General features: G+C 40.0%; 1 protein-coding gene across 17 annotated transcripts in view; it reads left to right on the top strand.

Annotated features, from left to right (window-relative positions):
* The window catches only part of PHLDB2 (pleckstrin homology like domain family B member 2), a 232,327-nt gene that overhangs the window by 188,151 nt on the left and 21,509 nt on the right, over positions 1-22,667 (top strand). For 6 of the 17 annotated variants that reach the window (XM_058731448.1, XM_058731455.1, XM_058731454.1 and 3 more), the window contains 10 exons: positions 972-1,127; positions 2,060-2,170; positions 5,328-5,417; positions 9,066-9,209; positions 9,831-10,019; positions 12,058-12,198; positions 13,633-13,732; positions 17,913-17,933; positions 20,077-20,112; positions 21,703-21,910. In XM_058731448.1, coding sequence (XP_058587431.1) covers positions 972-1,127; positions 2,060-2,170; positions 5,328-5,417; positions 9,066-9,209; positions 9,831-10,019; positions 12,058-12,198; positions 13,633-13,732; positions 17,913-17,933; positions 20,077-20,112; positions 21,703-21,910 — 1,196 coding nt within the window. The remainder of the gene's footprint in view (positions 1-971; positions 1,128-2,059; positions 2,171-5,327; positions 5,418-9,065; positions 9,210-9,830; positions 10,020-12,057; positions 12,199-13,632; positions 13,733-17,912; positions 17,934-20,076; positions 20,113-21,702; positions 21,911-22,667) is intronic. The other 11 variants (XM_058731462.1, XM_058731459.1, XM_058731453.1 and 8 more) reach the window with 10 other exon arrangements.

Genomic DNA, 22,667 nt, shown 5'->3' with positions numbered 1-22,667 from the left:
ATATATATGAAGATAGGTCATATAATATTATAAATATGTATACTGCATACATGCTCAAAAATATATATTTATTCAAAATAGTGTACATAGACTCTACCTAAATATACATTAGAGAACAGTTATTGAGAAATTGTAAAAGACAATAAAAACTAAAAATAAATATGAAGAAGGTCTAATATTTTCTTCTTATACCCCAGTGGATTGTGTCATGTGCCACTTGGGGCACACATACCCCTCTTAGAGACCTCTAATCTGTATGTGTGCCAGAGTTTGAATCTTTTTTTATAGTCAATAACTTTGGGATCTTGAATTTGATCTCTATGCCAAATTCTCATTTCATTTGAAAATTTGTGGAAAATAGGAGTTTTCTCAAGAGATCATGTCACACCTTGGTCAGCAGATAATGTTTAGTAATTTACTGAGTCTTTTTATACTTTAGGATCTATTTTAAAACCACTTAGTTGATTTAAAGCAAGAATTCCAATATCCAGGGGCCCCTGGGTGGCTCAGTCAGTTAAGCATTCGACTCTTGACTTCGGCTAAGGTCATGATCTCATGGTTCATGAGAGCTAGCCAGTGTTGGGCTCTGTGCTGACAGAGCAGATTCTCTCTCTCTCTCTCGCTCTCTCTCTCTCTCTCTCTCTCTCTGTCCCTCATCTGCTCATGCTCTCTCTCTTTCAAAATAAATAAATAAACTTAAAAAAAAAGGAATTCCAACACCCACAGAACAGTCTAAAACTGAGTCAAATAAATTCTCCTCTCCCACCCCACCCCCAGTTCCTTTCAATACCACACTAATGGCCTTGGCTCTGGGATTTAACTCCAAAAGAGAGGATTATCATGTTTCCACCCTGGTCAGTTTAGTAATTGAAAAGATATTTTGGACTGTTTGCTTTTAATAATTTTTTCTTCATGTTAACGAGGCTGCAGCCAACCTGGTATGTCTTGTTTTCATTTTGTTTTCTCCCCAGGATGCTGACCTGTTGGATGTAGAGAGCAAACACTTTGAAGACTTGGAGTTCCAGCAGCTTGAACATGAGAGCCGCCTGGATGAGGAAAAGGAGAACCTGACCCAACAGCTCCTGCGCGAAGTAGCTGAATATCAACGGAACATTGTTACCAGAAAGGTACTTTAGCCAGGCGTCATTCAGTGTAAAAAATCCAATTCACCTCTCTCTCTCTGTCTACCAGTCTTTATATCTGAACATCTCTGTGTGTGAAACCACATGTGACGCTGGAAAGAGTATGGAGCCTGCCATCGATATACCATGGGGCACTCCAAACTAGATAAACTGACATGTGGTCTAGTTATCATTACTTAATGCTACAGATGCATTTAGAAATAATATCTGGTTGTTTCACATGCATGGAAACCAAGGGAGAGAAAATCAGAAATCTAAATATTTGTCTTAAGTTACTTGCTTTTGCAATCATAGTAACTGGATTTAGAATAACTCTGTGAACAAAGCCTATTTTGGAATTGTCTGTTGCCATTGCTCATAGTTGTCAAGCTAACTGGTAGCTTACAACCATTAGAAATAACCCCGTGGGATGCCATGGACACTGCTGGCCCACCCAGTGGCCACACCCAGATGTCCAGCCCAGGATTCACCTCTTTTTCCAAAATTTAGACTCACATCCCAGGGCTCGGTACTAAACCAATAAAATTGAGGGAAAGGAAGATGAAGAAGGTGACATCTTAAGCTCTCAGTTTAAATAAGAAATTCCATTGTTATTTTTTCCATAAGGCGTCTCCCAAGATGATGTCAAAAATTCATTTATAATCTAAAACAAGATTTCCTGTTGACTTCTGGATTCTTCAAATAGATTTTTAAGTCACTTGGACTATATTGACCTCAGGTAAAGAAAAGCCTTGAGCTTGGGAGGTCAGAGAAACTACCTCACAGTCTCTGGGTAATGATAATCACTGGCTGCCACCAACGAAAATGTGGCCGCTGCTGATCCAGTTGTAAACACTTTCCTCCCTTTTCCAGAACATACTGGCAAACTTTTGAATTGTCTAACATGCATCTACATATGATCATGTTTTTCCCTGCAGGAAAAGATTTCTGCCTTGAAAAAGCAAGCCAATCACATTGTTCAGCAGGCTCAGAGAGAACAAGATCATTTTGTAAAAGAAAAGAATAATTTAATAATGATGTTGCAAAGAGTAAGTATTTCCTTTTCAGCTCTGGTTGCAAGAAAACTCAGGTGCCAACTTGGGGAAAGTTGCTTCCTTCAGAGCAAGTACCTTTTACTTGTGAATAGTGAACTATAATTTAAAGAAGCTTTTTAATATATATTTGTATTTTATCCTCCACATTAATAAGCTGATGATCTGTGAATAATTAACTATAATTCAGAAAATAGGCAAGGACATTTTCCTCATGCTTTTTCCAGTGTGAAAATTCAAATTATGGAAAATATGTACATTTTCTGATTGTCCTCTTTTAAATCGTATTTTTCATCGAATAGGCAGAACATATTCTGCTTTTTTTTCTTTTTTTCTTTTTCTTTTCTTTTTTTTTTTTTTTTTTTTGCTGCTATCAAATATTTGGCTCCGCTGCTGTGGTATTTTTAACTCCAGTTATTTGCATGTGGCAAATTGCCACATTGAGCTTAGTCAGGCTTAATTAACTAGGGAGCCATCCTACATGGGTGACAAGATCATCCTCTCCAAAGGGACTGTGTGTTCCCATCTGCCCAGCACCTAAAATGGCTGCATTAAAGGGATTCCTTTGCCCAACCTGCAGCCTGATCTTCTGACATAGTCCCTGGCCTAATGTTAGGTCTAAGACGCTGAGAGGTAAAGTTAATGGGGCTAGTCTCAGGACTGAGCCTTGTATCCAGGCCACTACCTAGGATGTGATTCTGAAAACATGAGATGGACCCAGAATGGGGTACAGGAGAAAGAATGATGGATTAAAGGATGAGGCTGTACCGTGGTCCCACCTAGAAGAAATGTAGCTGCACTATTTTCATCTTGGCTACTCAGCTATTTTTAGGTTGAAAAGAGAGAGAAAAGTGGTCCTTCACATAGAATTATGAGTTCACTCAAGGTGCCTATGTAGCCCACACAGATCCCTGATAGCTCCCCTCCTCCTGCTTCTTCAGCACCTGGAAATCTCTGAATGGATGTATATTTTCCATCCCTGTCTCCTGTTCTGGGGATGAACTCTGGTTCCACTAACCTCCCCATCACCCTTTGCATGTGGTAGTCAAAGGCACAGCTTAAATTAGATAGTGTAATGTGTAGTATTTAAGTGGTTTCTGAACCTTTAGGAAAAATGGGGGGAAAGTCTCATAAGAGATAGATTTTTTAAATGGGTAATCACAATCATAGAGATGCCACTTTCTCATTAAAATATATAAAGTATAATTCTAGTCTAAAAATTGTGGTCTAAAGGTTATGGCTTATGTTTTCCCAAATTGATCTATAGATATATCTCAATCTTTATAAAAAAGCTTTTAATGTTTATTTATTTTGATGGAGAGAAAAAGCATGAGTCAGGGAGGGGCAGAGAGAGAGGGAGACACAGAATCCAAAGCAGGCTCCAGACTCTGAGCTGTCAGCACAGAGCCCGATGCAGAGCTTGAACCTATGAACCATGAGATCATGACCTGAGCTGAAGTCAGATGCTCAACCAACTGAGTCACCCAGGTGTCCCCAGATATATCTCTATCTCGATCAAATCCCAACAGACTCTTTTATAGAAATTGACACAAGTTGATGCTAAAATTTACAATTGATCTGCATTATTTATGAAGTTTATATTTGTGAATTTGCCAGCTCACTAAGATCTATTTGTAGTCCCCAAATCAATACTTGTCTTATGGTTCATTGATGGACATGTGCAGAATGGTGGCAATTTGTAATCACTCAGCATACACCATCCCAACTGAGGTTGAACAAAGCAACACTCTGCCTTTGTGCTCCAAGTGTCATAGAGTAAAGAGATGTGTCCTTTTTGTGGGCTATTTTGTGCTATGTTTTCACATTCTTTGTGCTTTTCACTGATGATTTTGCTGTTCAAATTACCTCCCGAGCATAGTGCTAATGTACTGTCTACTGTTCCTAAGGGCAGGAAGTTTGTGACGTGCCTTATGGAAAAAATGCATGTGTTAAAAGAGCTTTATTCAAGCATGAATTATAGTGCTGTTAGATGTGAGTTCAGTGTTTAGTAATCAGCAATATATCTTAAATAAGATGCCTTTGAACATGAACACCCAGAAAGCAAAATTATGTATTGATCAGTTGATGAAATGATTTCGACCAGAAGCCCACAGTAACCCAACTCTGTCTTTTCGATAGGAACAACAGTTCAGTATTTACTAATGCAGTGTTCATGGTGATGTTATAGAACATAAGAATTACAAGTAATAAGAATCAACTCTGTATGAAAATGCCAAGGGCATAGAATAACCAGAATAACTTTGAACAAGAACCAAGTTGGAGGATTTATACTGTTTGATTTCAAGGTTGCCTCTAAAGCTATATAGTATTTAAAAATGATGTGGTGCTGACACACAGCCAGATATGCAGATCAATGGAACCAAACAGAAAGCCCAGAAATAGACCCACACATATACTGTCTATTGATTTTTGACAGAGGGTTCCAAGACAATTAATCCAGTGGGGAAAAGAAAGTCTTTCCAACAAATAGTGCTGGATCAAGTGGGTAAACATGGGGAAAAAAATAGCGCTAACACATCTGTCCTCACACCATGCATATAAATTAACTCAAGGCGGATTGTAGCCCTCAACATAAAAATTAAAGTGATAAAGTTTCTAGAAGAAAATGTAGGACTGCAAGTGCACTTCCCTGGCCTTGGGATAAGCAAAGGTTTTTTAAAGAGAGAATGACACGGGGCGCCTGGGTGGCGCAGTCGGTTAAGCGTCCGGCTTCAGCCAGGTCACGATCTCGCGGTCCGTGAGTTCGAGCCCCGCGTCAGGCTCTGGGCTGATGGCTCGGAGCCTGGAGCCTGTTTCCGATTCTGTGTCTCCCTCTCTCTCTGCCCCTCCCCCGTTCATGCTCTGTCTCTCTCTGTCCCAAAAATAAATAAAAAAACGTTGAAAAAAAAAATTTTAAGAGAGAATGACAAAGGACTTATACCCAGAAAATAACAAAAACTCCTATAACTCATAAATGGTCAATAAACACTCAATAAATAATTTAAAAAAAAAACAGGCAAAAGAACTGAATACAAACACTTCACAAAAGAAGATATATGAAGAGACAATAAGTCACATGAAAAAATACTCGCTATCATTAGTCACCAGGGAAATCTAAGATTGACTAAGCTTAATAGATTTTGTGTTCCTTCAGGAAAAAGAAAATCTTTGTAATCTGGAAAAGAAATACTCCAGCCTCACTGGGGGGAAAGGGTTTCCTGTCAACCCCAGTACTCTAAAAGAGGTAAGCTATGATTTTACATGTCCACTCATATCACCTTGGAAATCAAGAGATATGCCTCAGTTTTATGTGATCAGCTAAATAGGAAAACATTCACTTAAGTGACTTAGAAAGCATTCAATGCTTTTATGGTTTCCCTGCCTTTTATTTATGCTTTGAAGATTTCAGGGCTTATCTTTGTGTCTAATGCAGATGCACTCGGTGTGGGTGTGTGTGTGTGTGTGTGTGTGTGTGTAGACTGACAGTGACATCGTGGGTTAATTTGGAGTTTCAAACAAGTTGGGATTCAAACCAATACTAGTCTTAAATTCTCTTCTCTGCAATTTTCTTTTTCGGTTCCTCCTCTTTCTTACTTTATGTCTCTTTCTCCTAAGTCTGATAGCACGTGAAAATGCCTCTGCACATTTGATAAGATGGTCTGGTTTCTTCCTTTCTCTGTCTCTTTTTTCCCCCAATGTTGTTTCTGCTACTTCCCTCCTTAAATTAGAAAATACTATTTACATTAAGCTATATACACTCTTTATTCCAAACATCCATCTTTGAAATATCTTCTTATGGAGCTACACCGCTACAATGGGAGAATATTTTAACTCTAATTTGGTTATAACCCTGACTGAAAAAGAAAATAGTCATTATTTCTTTAGCATGGTTGACACGCCATGTTGCATTAATTTCAGGTGCACAACACAGTGATTCAGCAAGTTTATATATTATGTTATGTTCACAAGTGGAGCTATCATCTGTTCCAATACAAAATAGTTTTATTTATTTTTATTTTTTCCAGAAAGCTAAAGAAAAAGCTTGCTTCTGTGTAATAACAGAATAAACAGTTGTGTAATAACAAAAAACCCCACTTTATTTATAAGTATCTATTTAAAAGGCAGCAGAGTTAAGACTTCCTACATAGGGAGTAGTGTGTGTATGTGTGTGTGTGTGTGTAGGTATATGAAGTAAATGCTCATCACACAATAAGTATGAATAATGTGTACCTCGGAAGCAATTTGAACTGTTTCCACAAGAGCTTTATTAGCTCATTTAGTTTTGTAGTTCCTCTCTATTATTCAGAACACAGAACTGGCAGATTCCGTGAACAAAGGGTAATAGTGGTTGGAGTATGGTGGAAGGAGAGAATATCAGTGAGGTGTGTGGGGACCAGGCCTTGTGAGACATGTTAAAGAAATATGGCGTATCATATATGTCTGGGTTATCACGGAGTGAGTGGTTTTAAGCAGGGAAATGACATTATTCAATGTCCACTTGTTAAATGTCACTCTGGGCTGCTCTGCTGGGTTCTAAGGAGTAGGAGGAGAAGCAGAGGAACCAGGAAGGAGGTTATTGCAGTGGTACAGGCTGGAAATGCTGGTGGCTTGCCTTCACACCGTGGCAGAGAGAGGGAGAGAATTAGCTCGATGTGGATAAATTTTGGAGCAGAGTTGACAGTTCTTGCTGATAGATTGGATGTGAGGATGAAGTAAATTAAGGGAGGTGTTGGGAATGATGCCATTTTTCCAGTTTGAATAATGAGCCTGATAGTGAGGACCTTTTCCTGAGGTAGTGAAGACAGGAGGAAGCGTAGGTTAAGAGGGAAGATGTGCAATTTGATTCTGGACATACTGAGTTTGAGGCACTGTGGCACCCAAATGAATTAGGCTCTTGGGTCTTTTTACTTCTTAGTATAACAATAAAATCTTTCCTTTTCTGTTGATGGATTGTTCTTTTTCTCTGCAGACTCCCTGTTGCCAAAAGCCCATTTGGCTTTTTGACTCTGTGTGTGTCTCCAACGCTTGTGTTTGTTGAGTAGCTATGTTCCCTTTCATGGACTAAGCTGACTTGGCTCATGGGATGTTTTGAATTTCTTCCTTTCTTCCTCTCTCTCTCTCTCTCTCTCTCTCATTCACTGCTTCACTCTCTCTATTTTTTTTACAGAGTGATTAATTTATATACAACTCTTTTAAACAAGTCCCACTTTTGATGAATGGCATACATTTTCGAAGCAATGAATTAGGTCATATGGTTTATGACGTGTGAAGAATGAAATGTTGGTTTTGAAGCACTGCACTGTCAACTGAGCAAAAGAATAATTTAAAGTGGTGACTCTTCACCCTCATTCATTATCAAATAGAAAATGAAATTTAACAACCCAGTTGTCAACTTCCTTTCTTCGATTTAATCTTATGAAACTTTACATAGCGTATATTGCCATGAAGTGCAAGACTGTCCTCAGCAGCATTTTTAAAACTACAGTTTTATAAAAGAGTCAACTTTAGCTTTCTCAAATTGTTGTAATTATAAATTCTCAGTAAAACCTTGCTTTCCAGCCTGAAAAGTTTGCTTCTCCAGCATAATGATATCTTACCTATCCTGGAGCCACTTTTTCTTTTTAAATTTTTTTTTAATATTTATTTATTTTTGAGAGAGAGAGAGAGAGAGAGACAGAGTGGGAACAGGGGAGGGGCAGAGAGAGAGGGAGACACAGAATCTAAAGCAGGCTCCAGGCTCTGAGCTGCCAGCATAGAGCCCGACGCGAGGTTTGAACCCATGAACCGTTGAGATCATGACCTGAGCTGAAGTCCAGCATTTAACCCACTGAGCCAGCCAGGTGCCCCCCTGGAGCCACTTTTTTAAAGGATTGATGGGCTAATAGAATAGCCCAAGTGTTAAATTTCACTCAATTTTACTTTTAAAAGAGAAATACTATTCTGTATTCTTTATCCTATTTTTTCCAACTGTTTTGTTGATGTGGTGAAAATCATGATTAGTCGGTACAATTATTTTGGATGAAAATTTATAAGTGCCTTTTCCTCAAATATAAGTGGAGGAGTTTTGATTCTTGCAGGTTTTGATTCACAGACATGTTCTCTAACCTGAAGCTGGAACTGAATCATTGAACTTAAAAGTCAATGAGCAATTCTCTGTCCTGGGGTAGAGCTGAGAGTTGGGGAAGCTACCTGGAATTGAAATAGCCTCGAGCTACAACTCCACCTGAGGGTGTGTGTGTGTGTGTGTGTGTGTGTGTGTGTGTGTGTGTGTACATTTGTCTTGCTAGGGAAGGCTCATGAGCGGATGAGTATCCCTTTTATTCTCATTTAGGTGAGATGCCTGAAAGCTAGATTCCATTACAAATAAATGACTACTTATAAAATGTCTTCATACAAAACCCAGAAGCCCTCAGCCTACTGTTACTCACACTCTAACTCATCGGGAAACAGAAGAAAAGGGGAAAATCTAAAAATAATGATTTGTGGGAAAAGCTCTTGAAGTATGAGTGATTGCATTGTAAATTTTATATCTCAGATTTTCGTGTATGTGATTATTTTAAATGTTGTATAGTGACCCCCTCATTCAGTCAACAGAATGAATGGCTGATACCTCTGGATATTTTGAAATCGAAGGCACGGGTTATTTATAATATAATCATCCTGATTTCACCTCCCAAAAATGTATTTGTAGTGTTTGGCGTATCAGTTTTCAAGATTAAGCATCGTAAATCCATTTTAATGGCTGATGATTCCCTTAATGAAACATTTGGTAATACCACAGATATTTGGCTGTGCCGCTCAAAGCTAACTCCATTGTACTGGGAGCATTAATACTCTCGCATGCCTCAGCTTTTGCTTTCTTTGTGTTTAACTTCTGAATTCCTCCTTTTAGGGCTATATCAGTGTAAATGAAATTAATGAGCCATGTGTCAATTCCACGAATCTATCCCCTTCCTCTCAGTTCCCTGCTGATGCTGATGCTGTTGCCACTGGGCCTTCCACAGCTGTGCCGGTGAGCCAGCCACAAAATAAAGAGGTGTGTTGGCATGACATTTCATTCATTCACTGCTTTCCTCATGTCAAAGATTAACCCATGGTTACCTGAAAGGGAAGGTGTGTGTGACCAGTATACATCTGGTTGACCAGCGGGCCGGAGTGATGCCGGGTTTGAAAAATGTACCAATTTGGGGTCCTGTTCTGTCGGCCATGATACTAGAAATCATGAGATGGATGGTACAGAATGGAGTAGTGGGAGAATTAAGTTCAGAACCATAAACTCTAGATCGTAGCACTCTAACCTGACACCCTTTTCATAGAAAACAAAAAGCCTTCCTAAAATTGTTAGTTTGAATCGCTTTTCCAGTTTGATTTTTTTTTTCTGTTGTGTTGTGCAGTATGGATTTTTTTTTAATATTATGCCTTCTAAAAACATCTGGGGAGGGGCAAATAATAGTAAGTTAAAATACCTTCTAACTGATCCAGGTTGCTCGCAGAGTGGGATTTTAACAAGAGACTAAGTTGAAAGATACTGCCCGTCATCTGCGACTTCTTGATTAAAACACAAGAGAACAGAATAATGAGATTATCGATATCATTTCTTTGTCTAATTCTTTCATTTCATATGGACACATATATACTTTTTCTTTCTCCTATAAAGCAAAGATCACCTGTCTGTTCTGGATTTATGTTTCCTTCCACCCTTTCTCCTCATCCTATCACTCAACCTCCATCAGCCCCTTGGCCCGAAGTCCTGGCTCCATCTGTCGATCCTTTCCCTTTAAATGACACACCTCCTCCTCTACCAGCTAAGAAACACAGAAGGCAGCCACAGCAGCAGGAGCAACAGGTAACTTGACACTGGTGTTCAGAGTTTGAGAGCTTGACCTTGACAACAAAGTTACTTACGTGGAATCTTTCCATCAGCTTTTCCAAAGGTATCCTTAAAAAGACAAGTACATATTCCTTTGCTGGGTTTTCTTTTGTTTGGTTGGATTTTGGGTTTTTTTGTTTTTTTTTAAGGCCATTTAGTATTTTTTAAGGGTGTGGGGTATTGTTCTAAACTTCGACACTTGATTGCCCTCTCCTGACTTTTGATATGTTCAAGCTAGGTATGTTTCATATCCTCAGGCTCAGTTCCTATTCAACCAAAATACTGCAACTTATCTCAGGTATTTTTCAAAAGGATAATAATTTTTCCATTAAACCCATGGTATAAAAAGTTGCTGGGTCAACACAAAATAGTTTTCTTACACATTACTGAAGTCATAATAATAGACATCATGCCCTTGCTATGTGTCAAAATTTGCTGAACATTTTACAAATAAATATCTCATTTCTTGCTTCTACTAATCCTGTGAAATAAGAATTAATTCCTTATTGCCTGAGGTAAATAGCTTGTCTAACGTCACACCACAAAAAAGACATTTGGGTCATAGAAGATTTTTATTAATCACATTTTTAAATAAGGAATTCATTATTATGAATGTCACCCTTCTTCAAGCACATTAGTGCATATTCATGCTTGGGTGTTCAAAAAAATCTGTTTTGAGGTTCCTTTCAACTACAATCAAATTTCTATATGAGTTTGGCCCAGAAGATGCTAAGGAATCATAGTCACTAGATCCCCAAATTAGAGGGGCTGTGGTTTGCTATGCCCAGCTGTTACTTTTCTTTTTTTTTTTTTTTAATGCTTATTTATTTTTGAGAGAGAGAGAGAGACAAAGTGTGAGCAGGGGAGGGGCAGAGAGAGAGGGAGACACAGAATCTGAAACAGGCTCCAGGCTCTGAGCTGTCAGCACAGAGCGCGACGCAGGGCTCGAACTCACAAACCACGAGATCATGACCTGAGCCAAAGTTGGACATTTAACCGACTGAGCCACCCAGGCGCCCCCAGCTATTACTTTTCTTGAAGTTACCTTTACTGCCTTTTACCTTTTGTTAAAGGACTATATCCCCTCACTAGTTTTAGGTTAATAAATATTAACTAGAATAAAGAGATAATTATGAGGTTAAAATGTAGATATTTTTCATGATTGGCATCTTTGAAGATTAATCATAAATGTGGTAACTCAAATTGCATTCATTTTTATGTGTTTCAAAAGCTTGAGCTTAGTCTAAATATGATCAAACCCTAAGAGCCTTTAATTAGGAATTAACTTTACTGCTAAGTAAGACCTTTTGGGGGAGGCTAAGAAAAATTTGGATACATTTCAAGTTAGCAAAAAATTTGCCTTAGGAATATATACTAAAAAAAATAAAGAAATAGTCAACAGGAGGATTTTTAAATGTGAGGAACTACTACAGGAATTTCTTGACTAAGATCCTTTTTTAAAATAAAAGAGTAACCTAGTAGGGTGTCTTATATGGAGACGTTATATGGATTTGGAGTGTTTATATGTAATTAAAATATTCCGACTTTAAGACAACTTCCCTGTTTACTCGCTCTTTCTCTCCATCTTCTTCCTTCTCCCTTTCCTTGTTCTCCTCACACTGGGATCTGTGCCAGCACACAGAACTGTCCAGACAGACAAGGGGAGAAACTGCTTACTTGCTTTGTCCACTGGCTGTTCCGCCATCCACATGGCGGCCATCATAATAATTTGTAAGTTGTCCTGAGGCCCCAAGGCAGCAGGCACTATCTATGAAAGTGAAAGGTGGATTTTTTTTTTAAGTTTCTAGGTCCAGTAATAAATTCTTCCAGTGTCTATGTATCTTACCGAATGTTAGCCCTAGTCTGTTAGTGAACACAAGTATAAGCTGAATTTTTTTTTTAATTCTGTGTTAAAATTCCAAAACTTCTTTGTGAATGCATACTTCTTAATTTCTTCAGTGACCTGTTCCAATTAGTCAAGTTTTGCTATTCTGCTTTACATTTGCATTTAAAGCATTTTAGAAGTCTGGAAGAAAGGAAAAAACAGCATAAAGAAGGCCTCTATCTGAGTGACACTTTGCCTCGAAAGAAAACCACACCTTCCATATCCCCACATTTCAGCAGTGCTACTATGGGGAGAAGCACCACCCCAAAGGTAGGACGTGAGGTGAACCACGGGCTTCACATCAGTGAGTCTTCTTGTCCTAGCGTTGACCAACGTGCAAAGGCTCTTAAAGAAAATGCTGAATAATAAACCACTAAGTTTGCTTGTTGGGCAGACATATAACTGTATTGCATTTTCGATCCGATTCAGGGGACACTTGGAATTGTACCCTCCGGGGCCTAAGGACTCCGGTCCAGGGTTTTTTTTCCACCACCACACAAGTGGTGGGTAGCATTTGCTCAGGTGACAGATTCCAATGACTGCCTCCTAGATCTAGAAATTGGAGGATAGACGCTCTGGATTCCAGGAATAATAGCAACACGTATGTATTGAGAGGCATTTCTTTTTTTTTTTTTTTTTTTTTTAACATTTATTTATTTTTGAGACAGATAGAGACAGAGCATGAGCAGGTGAGGGTCAGAGAGAGAGGGAGACACAGAATCTAAAACAGGCTCCAGGCTCTGAGCTGTCAGCCCAGAGCCCGATGCGGGGCTCGAACTCACGGACCATGAGATCATGACCTTAGCCGAAGTTGGACGCCCAACCGACTGAGCCACCCAGGCGCCCCTAGAGGGAGGGGCATTTCTATATGCCCGATCCTGGAATAAACCCTTTACGTGGATTGCCTCATTTGAATATCCAGCAGCACTATTCAGTAGAGGTACTCCTTTTCCGCATCGTACTTATGGACAGACTGAGGGATGAAGAAGCAGAGTGCCCTCAGCTGGTTAGCAGTGAAGCTGGACTACGAACCCACACTCAGGTGTCACACTTGAGTCCTCACTCATGTTTTGCTGACACATCCAGAGGGTCACTGCAGAAAGAGGGGGAGAGGCAGATGAGAAGGAGGTTCCGAGTGGGCCAGGCTTTTGGGCCCTTCCCTTACCCTTAATCAGAGTAACTCGGTTTGAATCTATTTTATGAACTGGTGTTCCGAGTGTATTTTACCCTAAGGATTTTCTATTTTGAAAGAGTGCTAAACCCGCTGGGGTAGTTGATAGGTTTCTCCAGTCGCCACAGGGAGACGGAAATGGGTGCACTTATAACAAGTGTAGATCTTCTCTTCTTTGTGCATGATGTGCATGCATTCTTGTCCCTGCATCTGCCCTCAGCTCCTTATGCATGAAGAACTTTGAGTTGTTCTCTAAGGTGGTTTTGGACAGTGTTTCCCCATCTGTCTTCATTTTTGGAATTGCTGCCACTGGAGAAATTACTGTGGTGTCGAGCCTGCCATGGAGCTCCTTGGAAGGGTCAGTGACTGGCCTTGGCCATTGAGCGTGAATAAATGGGACGCATCCGTTCCTCCTTCCTACTTTCCCTGCCCTCTGCACTTGCATTGGAGCTGTGGAAACAGGGATGAGGCCATGTCCCAAAGGACCATTTGGCCTGCGGTTCACCTGAAGTATTTCCCCCTGGTTCTCACAGGCCCACCTACCCCTGGGACAGAGCAACAGCTGTGGCAGCGTGCTGCCTCACTCCCTGGCAACCATGACCAAAGACTCAGAATCTCGGAGGATGCTCAGAGGTAAGCACGTTTTGAATCAGACATCATGGCTTTTGTTATGCATCAGAATTTCTCAGGGAGAGAGAGCAAGAACAGAGTTGGGGATCGATTAGAAAGGAGGTCAGATCCTCAGTTTCATTCTTTTTTTCTTTAATTTTTTTTTACATTTATTTACTTTCGATAGAGAGAGACAGAGCACAAGTGGGGGAGGGGCAGAGAGAGAAGAAGACACAGAATCCTAAGCAGGCTTCAGGCTCTGAGCTGTCAGCACAGAGCCTACCATGGGGCTTGAACTCAACAAACCATGAGATCATGACCTGAGCTCAAGTCGGATGCTTAACCAACTGAGCCACCCAGGTGCCCCCCTCAGTTTCATTCTTAATGAATCTTCTTGGGGGAAGGATGTATATCTCCTTATTGTTGTACTAAAGAAACTTTTTCTATTATACACGTGGCTGGTACCTTTTAAATATACCCACTGTACTTTATAAATTCAATAGAATTCTAAAAAAACAGGAAGGCCCCTACAGCATTACTACCCTTCCCATCTGGTAGAAAGAAAAGAGACACCACTGAAATCCAGAGAGATCACCAGGGCACTTAACCAAGCCACTTACCTGGTCTGTGGCTAAGCCACACTGTTGAAACATATGCTCAAGAGTCACTGAGCTAGCACAGTAAATAGAACACTAGTGGCCCTGGACAGAAGTCCCTAAGGCCTTTTAATGTGGTTTGAGCTTTTATTCTATGTGATTGTTAGGTTTCAGGTAGACTTTGATTCTCAGCATCTTTTACTTCTTTGTGATAATAGATTGCATTTATAATGAGGTTGTCAAATAGTCTTTGTGGGGCTAGGAGAAATTACAGTAATGCAGTTCCAGAGGTGAGCTTCTCCTTGAGAGGATTAGATGTGCGTTAACAGTCATCTAGGTCAGTAGCCTATCTTGACCCTAACTTTTGAGCAGGCATGGTGCCAGAGACCAAGAACACAAATGAATGACACAGTCAGCCCTGACATGCTTGTAGTCCAGTGAGGAAGAAAGACACATAACAGAGGATGTAAATAAAATATGGTAAATGCAGTGATGGAGGAATGCCCAGGATATAAAGGGGGATGCTGACAGAGTGGTGGGCATTCATGCATTTGTGAGATTGGAACGCTTCCCTCCAAGCAGGCCAGGATTCAGTTCTGACTGTTCAGCCCTTCTGCCGGTGGTACCAGGGGATAATCACTGGTTTCCTGCCAAAAAAAAAAAAAAAAAAAAGAATATAAAAGAAAAGAAATATATATAAATCGGAGTGCCTGGGTGGCTCAGTCAGTTAAACGTCTTGCTCTTGATTTTAGTTCAGGCCATGATTTCACAGTTCATGAGGTCAAGCCCCATGTTGGGCTCTGCGCTGAAAGTGTGGAGCCTATTTGGGATTCTCTCTCCCCTTCCCTCTGCCCCTCCCCTGCACCCACTCTCTGTCAAAATAAATAAGCATTAAAAAAAGAAATGTATATATATATATATATATATATATATATATATATATGAATTTCAGTATATATAAAATGTGTGTATGTGTGTAATATATATAGTATATCACTTGGATGAGGTTTTTGAATCATTACTAGAAGTGATTTAAGAGTTAATAGAGTCTGTAGTATTCATAAGAGAGGTTTATAACTCATGAAAGGTTTACAGTGTTACCATGTGAGTCCAATGCAATTGATTAAGCTTCTCTTATTTTCTTTACTATAATTTCTTAATAAGCTAAAATATCTCTTATGATTTATAAATAATAAACATAGGGGCGCCTGGGTGGCGCAGTCGGTTAAGCGTCCGACTTCAGCCAGGTCACGATCTCGCGGTCCGTGAGTTCGAGCCCCGCGTCGGGCTCTGGGCTGATGGCTCAGAGCCTGGAGCCTGTTTCCGATTCTGTGTCTCCCTCTCTCTCTGCCCCTCCCCCGTTCATGCTATGTCTCTCTCTGTCCCAAAAATAAATTAAAAACGTTGAAAAAAAAATAAATAATAAACATAAATGAGTCTTGATATTCTGGCTGTCATTCCTCATTGTTCACTTGTGGGTCAAGTCTATTTTCTGTGAAAGCATTTTCCTGTGGTATTTATAGACTTTTTAAACGTATTTTTCCCACTGGCTGAAGACATGAAAGCTTGGATTGGCCACAATGCCCTATTTTATGTGAAAAGTCTTTTTCTTAAAGAATAAGAAAAACTAGACCTTTATACTATATGGAGAGATTTGTAAATTCAAGAGCTATTAACATTATTATGTAAGAGGATTCTTAAGAGAATGTGGTGAAACCAAAGGATGTTTGATCTTTTGTTTTCTGATCTCACTTTGCCCATCAAATGATGGAAATCCCCATGCTAGGTTCCTAGAGGAAAACTGACCCAATTCCCTGAGGTCACATTAGGACGTACTCTGCAAAATCCATTGACTTTGACCTATCTTTCTGCTCTGGTTCTTCATCAATGCCCTTCACTTTGGAGCATCTGGGAAGACGGCAGCTTCATTCTTTCCTGCTGCAGCTCTAAAGTGGGGTTCTTCTCGAAGAGTTTCATGTGGTGCTGATGAGAGAGCCTCTGAGGAAGTAGAGAACCATCTTGTATGTGTTGATCAAAGCGGACGTGATGTGTCTTATGAAGCCAGAGGAGGAGGGGACAGGGACTGCAGTTCTTAGAGCCACACTGGAGCATAAAATTGACAGGATTTTCCACGAAGCCCATCCAGGTGGCCCACACAGACCAGGAGGGATGAATCATTATTTCACTTAGAATTGCTTTACTGGTACCTTGTTGCCTTCACTAAAATAGCAAACAAGTAAAATTCCATGGTTTTGAACAAATTGCACCTAACACGTTTTCATTACTCAAATTTAATAGATTTTATCATGGTGGGGGGACTTACATAATTAACTTAAATGAACTGTGTTTTTTTGCTGCTTATTCATAATGGATACATCAAGGACAATGGTGTAAGTATAAGCCTTCCTTCGATCAGCACTGTTTTCATAAAACTGACAACCTGAGCCATGCAAACAAAGATCTTTGAGAGCCGAGTTTAGAGCAAAGAGCCCAGGAACTCAACTCTTAAAGTTGTAATGGTTATTGGCTTTTATACAACTTGTGAACTGGTCCTTTGTAAGCTTTAGAATGAATGAAATCTTTGTCCTTTTGTCTTCTGTTAAATGCAGGGAAGTCCAAGAAAGGTAGGACAACCTCCTCGTGTGGTGTTTTTGTTGCCAGCAAATTAGTGAAAGGTCATTGTGGAGTCAGTCATCTTTAAGAAATGATCACACTTGAAACTGTAAAATAGTGGATTTTTAGTCTAATGATCATTCCTTTCACACAGTGGGGGAAAATTGTTGCACATTTGCTAGAAATGCAGCATGAGTGCAGCTGCTGGTCACACACAAGCATTGTATTGTGAGACTCGGAATCGAGATAGAGATAAGAGTAGGCACTGGCATGTGTATAGGCTAAGTGTAAAACATGATGTTCCTCCTTTCCAAAGGCCAGGCATAAATAAGACTGGGAGGAGTCTTATTTATACATACATGGGAGGAGGGAAGGATTCAGGATGCTCCTGCTTACTGACTCTGTTTAAGTCTATTTTAGAAGTAAGACCTCATGGTGAGTGAAGACCAGTTTAAATGACTGGTTTGAATAAATATGAGGCTCATTACTGTGGCTACTGGTAGAGATGCAGGATGTCAGAGGACGGAATGCTTATAAAGTGTGATGGACGGTGCTTCAAATAACTGAATGGCAATTTTGTAAACCCTAGCTCTTAAAAACTATTCGTTGCTGTCTGCTTGAGACAAAGAATTGTCTTATCGTTATGATCTTGTTTTCATTCTCCCTGTTTTCTGGTCGGCAAGTATGTGTGAAAGCTGTTAGTTTCCTTTTTTTTTTTTCACTAACTGTATGTATGTCTCGTGAGCTTGTTATTTTTTGACTTCTCAAGTCCTTCTCTGTACACTCAGATTTAACCTAGAAATGTGAAAATGTCTTGCCTTGTTGATCTGGTGTTGTTATTAACACTGTCAATGACTGCATGTTGGAAGTGTTGTATATTTTTCCTGTCCCCTGTCATCCTTTTTTGATCTTGTCTCTTTCTCCCTTTCTCCATCATTCTCCTTCATCCCTGACTCGTCCTGTACCTTCATCTCCCGGCTGTGGACTATGGTTAGGAAGAATGAATTTCTCAGCAGGTGAGCTATGATAGGCTAACTTGTCAGAAATACTGATTAATTTTATCCTCTTAAACTCAGGTTATAGTTTTAAGTCATCTCATTTTCTATAGTAAGCCCAGATAACCATTGAAAATATACAACAGGGGCGCCTGGGTGGCGCAGTCGGTTAAGCGTCCGACTTCAGCCAGGTCACGATCTCGCGGTCTGTGAGTTCGAGCCCCGCGTCAGGCTCTGGGCTGATGGCTCGGAGCCTGGAGCCTGTTTCCGGTTCTGTGTCTCCCTCTCTCTCTGCCCCTCCCCCGTTCATGCTATGTCTCTCTCTGTCCCAAAAATAAATAAAAAACGTTGAAAAAAAAATTAAAAAAAAAAAAAAAAAAAAAAAGAAAATATACAACACACATTGGGAAGATATTGGCAAGACTATATGTCTCACAATGGTTAACTCACAAAGGACTTTCCAGGTCTAACTGGCCAGAATTCATGGATAGGCAATAATAAAAAAAAAATAATAATAAAGTAAAAAAGTAATAATAAGTAAAAATTAAAAAATAATAATAATAATAATAATAATAAATGGGCTTTGCACATCGATTCTACTGACTCTCTGAGACAGTGAAGACAGTTGAGTTGGTTTGGGTTTTTTGCATGTGCTATGCTTAGCGATGAGCCTCAGATATCATCAGGTCTTACTTTATAAACCTTATAAACATTCCCTCAAATGGCTATTTCTGTCTAGATAGAAAGAATTTAGAGCATTTACAAGGCCCTTTTTGCTTTTCAGTTGCTGTCCCACTGCTGAATGTTACTCTTGCTACATAATTTAAAAACAAAACAAAAAATGAGTAGTCTCAAATATTGGGAAAGTCTCATTTTTCCCAATGCACTTACTCTACCCCATCCCAGACAGTGGATGCATTCCACTTCCTTATTTAGCCACTATAAAGCTGGAATTCACAGATGAGAAAATGAATTGATTCAGTGGCTCTTTAGTTCATGACATCCCTATACTAAATGAATGAGGATCCTGTGGTGATCAGGACACATGTGTCCCCCTCCCTGTTAAAGCTTGCACCTGTCCTGGGGCTACCTAATGGCAGGAACAGTTCTTCTTGGACATTCTACCAGGGTTTCCTCTGGTCTGCTGCTCTCCTCAAGTGTTTCCTCTATCAGAAATACCTGTACCTTTAAACGGACAGGCCAGAGCCCGAATCCCAACACCAGCTGTTTGGAATCACACTGGTATAATCCCAGGATCACAGGGACGAGGTCCATGCCCTTATATGTGATTGCAGAGGTAACTTAATTTTTTGAAATTGTTCAGGAGGGAGCAGTTGAATCCAGGTGACTAACCCACTGCGATTAGTAAGATTAGTAAAGTGTTGCCGGTTGGGAGAAATGGGCCTCTGCATGAGGTAAAACATTTCCACTCACGCTGGATCCACAGGAAATAAAACGCCTGCCCTGGGAAACCTATGCTCATTAGCAGAAGGCTCTTTCACTAAAATTGCAGAGAAAATCTAAGGTACTCACCCTACCACCAGAATGGTGGAAAGTTCTCACAGACACAGAGCTGAACCTCCACAGGTATTGAGGTGATCTGGGGTATTTATGATGTTCACAATCCTTAGCACAGTACACATTGTGACACAGCTGTCCCTTGTGCCCATATCTGAACAATTTGAATCGTTTTAGTGTACTGTCTATCTCACCTGAAGGTTGTAAATTCATGTTCTTATTTTGTGATACTTTTGGGGGAAAAAAATCATGGGAGATCTGAGAATCAGGACACACAGTGGCTTTAAGAAGAAATATACTCGCCATCTTCTCTGCTTTTCCAAGAAGGTGTTAGTTGCATTATAGGGATTGGCCTTTCCTCATTATGAAAAACCAAAGGGGAAGACGAAGTTGTGGCACATGTCATTGCCAAGGAGATAAGTCTCATATGTTTTAAATTACATGGCTGTCTTTTAAGGATTTGTTTTTCATACTAACAGGGAAATGGCTTCCACGTACTCAGTGCCAGTGCAGAAGTTTTCTTTGCCAACAGGCCTTTTTTGAAAGCATAAGGAAAGATACGTGTGTGACTTTTTCAAATAATTTCTGGTGGTTTTTTTTTTGTCCCCCTCCTTTTCATAATGAATAACTGGAAACAATTTAAAAGGAGCAATTAGTAATTCCAAAAGTTCAAGTATCAAAGGTAAATATTTGAGTAATAAATTTTTTTTAAAGGCACAAACTCCACGCTTATAAACGTACTGGCTTCATTTCATGCTTTCTGCATTAATCATTACGAATAATGATATTCTATCTAAAGTCTCATGGTGTGCTTTTTTTGTGTTGCATCTTCCCTTGGCCAAGTGATCTGTCGCTTTTACATATGTATTTGTAATTTATAATTACAGCTTATATTAAGGAAACATTTTCCCAGAAATGCCATAATCTGAACTAACATATTTTCACTTAGATATCTAAAACCACTCCAAACTGTTTGGCATGCAAACTGTCTGTGGAACTAAAATCATTTTACAGAAACTTTTGGTGGATGATGCTTTACTAAAGCCCTCCTGGTTGTGGCTCTGCTTTTCAATGGAAATGTTCAACTGATAGCTGAGGAAGCTGTTTGGAATCACTGCCCTTCTTTCACCCTCTGGCTGCTTTTTTGACTATTTCATTACCAATTGAGAGCCTCACTGAAGGTTGGTAGAGTGCAAGGAAAGAGGTGAAATTCAAATGGTCGAGTTGTAACCGCTCAATAGGTCCGGTAGTAAATTTGATGAGGGAGAAAGAGATCGCAAACCACTGCTGGCTAGAGAAATGTCTTTTTCATAAATCGAGGGATTGGCTGATCATTATGATCCCTGGTTCCTACATATATATGGTAAAGAGAGAATTGAAAGGAAAAATAATTCAGTTTGCATTGCCCAAAAGCTCCCACCAGAGAGCAAGCCATAGCAATAAGTCAAAGTAAAGCCAATACCTAAGACACCAGCTGACCAAGTACCAGGGTAAAGATGAAGCCTCTTACTGATGGCACTTTTGCTGCTATTGATCTAAGTGTGACGGTTTTGTATGGTTGGTACCACCAACTAGCTTGGGCTGACAGTTCCGGTGGAAGAAGAAGAGAGCTCTGCCTACGGTAATTAGGAAAAGCACAACCATTAGGAGGGCCGTTCACTGCAAAGTTTTTAAATAATTGGCAGACCAGAGAAATTGAAAAACGAAGAATGAGAAACGTACACGGTTTGGATTTTTACCAGATTAAAAGTGTTTGTGGCAATATGAGTGAGACCCAAGACTCTTACATCCTGCACCTAGATGATCCACCTGCTGTTTTACGACCTTATCGAGTCCTCAGACTGGAATACTGCTGAGCAAGTGACTGCCCTAAGACCCTGCTGTTGCTTGCCACCGGGAGTTCTCTTGCTTCACTTGAGCCCAGCTATTTTTAGAAGATACAGGGCCTTTGACTGTGTTTCCATTTTTTTTGTTTTTCCCTTTTTTGTTTTTGTGTGTGCTGATGTATTCTTCTCAGTTGCGCTGAGATGTGGGAATGGCAAAGGGAAATGTGAGGTGATCCCCTGACCAAAAAGATCGCTTCCAAGACCACTTCTCTGAAACTCTTGCTTGCACTGAGCATGATGCTGTGTCTTTGATCTTCTTGGCTTCGAAACAAATTAGACCAAGGCCCAAGTTTCACAGGCAGATGTTTTGGGCTGCTGGTTTGACTCTCAGAAGATCTAAGGCTGAAAAATGAGGCATACTAACATATTTATGGCTCTTCCCTCAGGGTATAATCACCAACAGATGAGTGAAGGACAAAGGCAGAAATCTTCTGAATTTTACAACCGCACGGCATCTGAATCAAATGTCTACTTGAACAGTTTCCACTATCCCGATCACAGCTATAAGGACCAGGCCTTTGATACTTTGAGCCTAGACAGCTCTGATAGCATGGAGACCAGCATCTCTGCCTGCTCACCTGACAATATCTCTAGGTAAGATATATTCACGGTTAAGGTTTCCAGTTTATAAAAGGACCTGCTGGTCTCAAAAAATAAAGCCATTCGCTTGGGGGTAATGTATATCCACCAGCCCACATTTCTGAGACATACAGAGTCCACGGTGAGGAGGAGGGCTGAGTGTCATGGCAGCCTTTGAAAGTAGTTTCCTTGTATCCTGTGTGACTTAGCCAGTCAGACACCATATAAGCCATTTTTCTCCTTTGCTTTATGTCTTTACATTTGAGTTCACATGTATTCCGTGCTTCAACATTGATTTGCCTCTGTTGGTTGACTCCGACCTTCATTAGGACTCCTTTTGATTGAATAAAGAAATAATTTCCAACAGTATAGTAAGACTGTTGAAGGATTGCTTACACTTATGTTTCATTAAAAGGAAGGCTTTAGCTCTTCCATGTATTATAATTTTTGTAAGGGTTTAACTATTCACATTTGTGTTCATACTTTGAGGCAAAGTATGGTCTTAAGGAATTATGGCTAATGGCACATCTAAAATATAGATCTGGTCATGGTACTCTGCCCCTTCAAGAGCTGTGATGATGCCCTACTACCTTTTGAGAAAAGGCATACCCTTGAACCTGCATTCTACATCCAACTCAACTTCCCATTCACCCTCTCCTCCTGATACACCTCACAGAGCTTCTTAATACTCAAATCTCTGAGCCTTTGACCATATTAGTCCTGGGCCTGGAATCAAATAGTTTGTTCATTCATCCATTTACAGGCTCCTTCA

The sequence above is a fragment of the Neofelis nebulosa genome, chromosome 5 (assembly GCF_028018385.1).
Source record: "Neofelis nebulosa isolate mNeoNeb1 chromosome 5, mNeoNeb1.pri, whole genome shotgun sequence".
Lineage (NCBI taxonomy): Eukaryota > Metazoa > Chordata > Mammalia > Carnivora > Felidae > Neofelis > Neofelis nebulosa.
The sequence above is the reverse complement of the archived record's forward strand: the minus strand, read 5'-3'. Positions and strand labels throughout refer to the sequence as shown.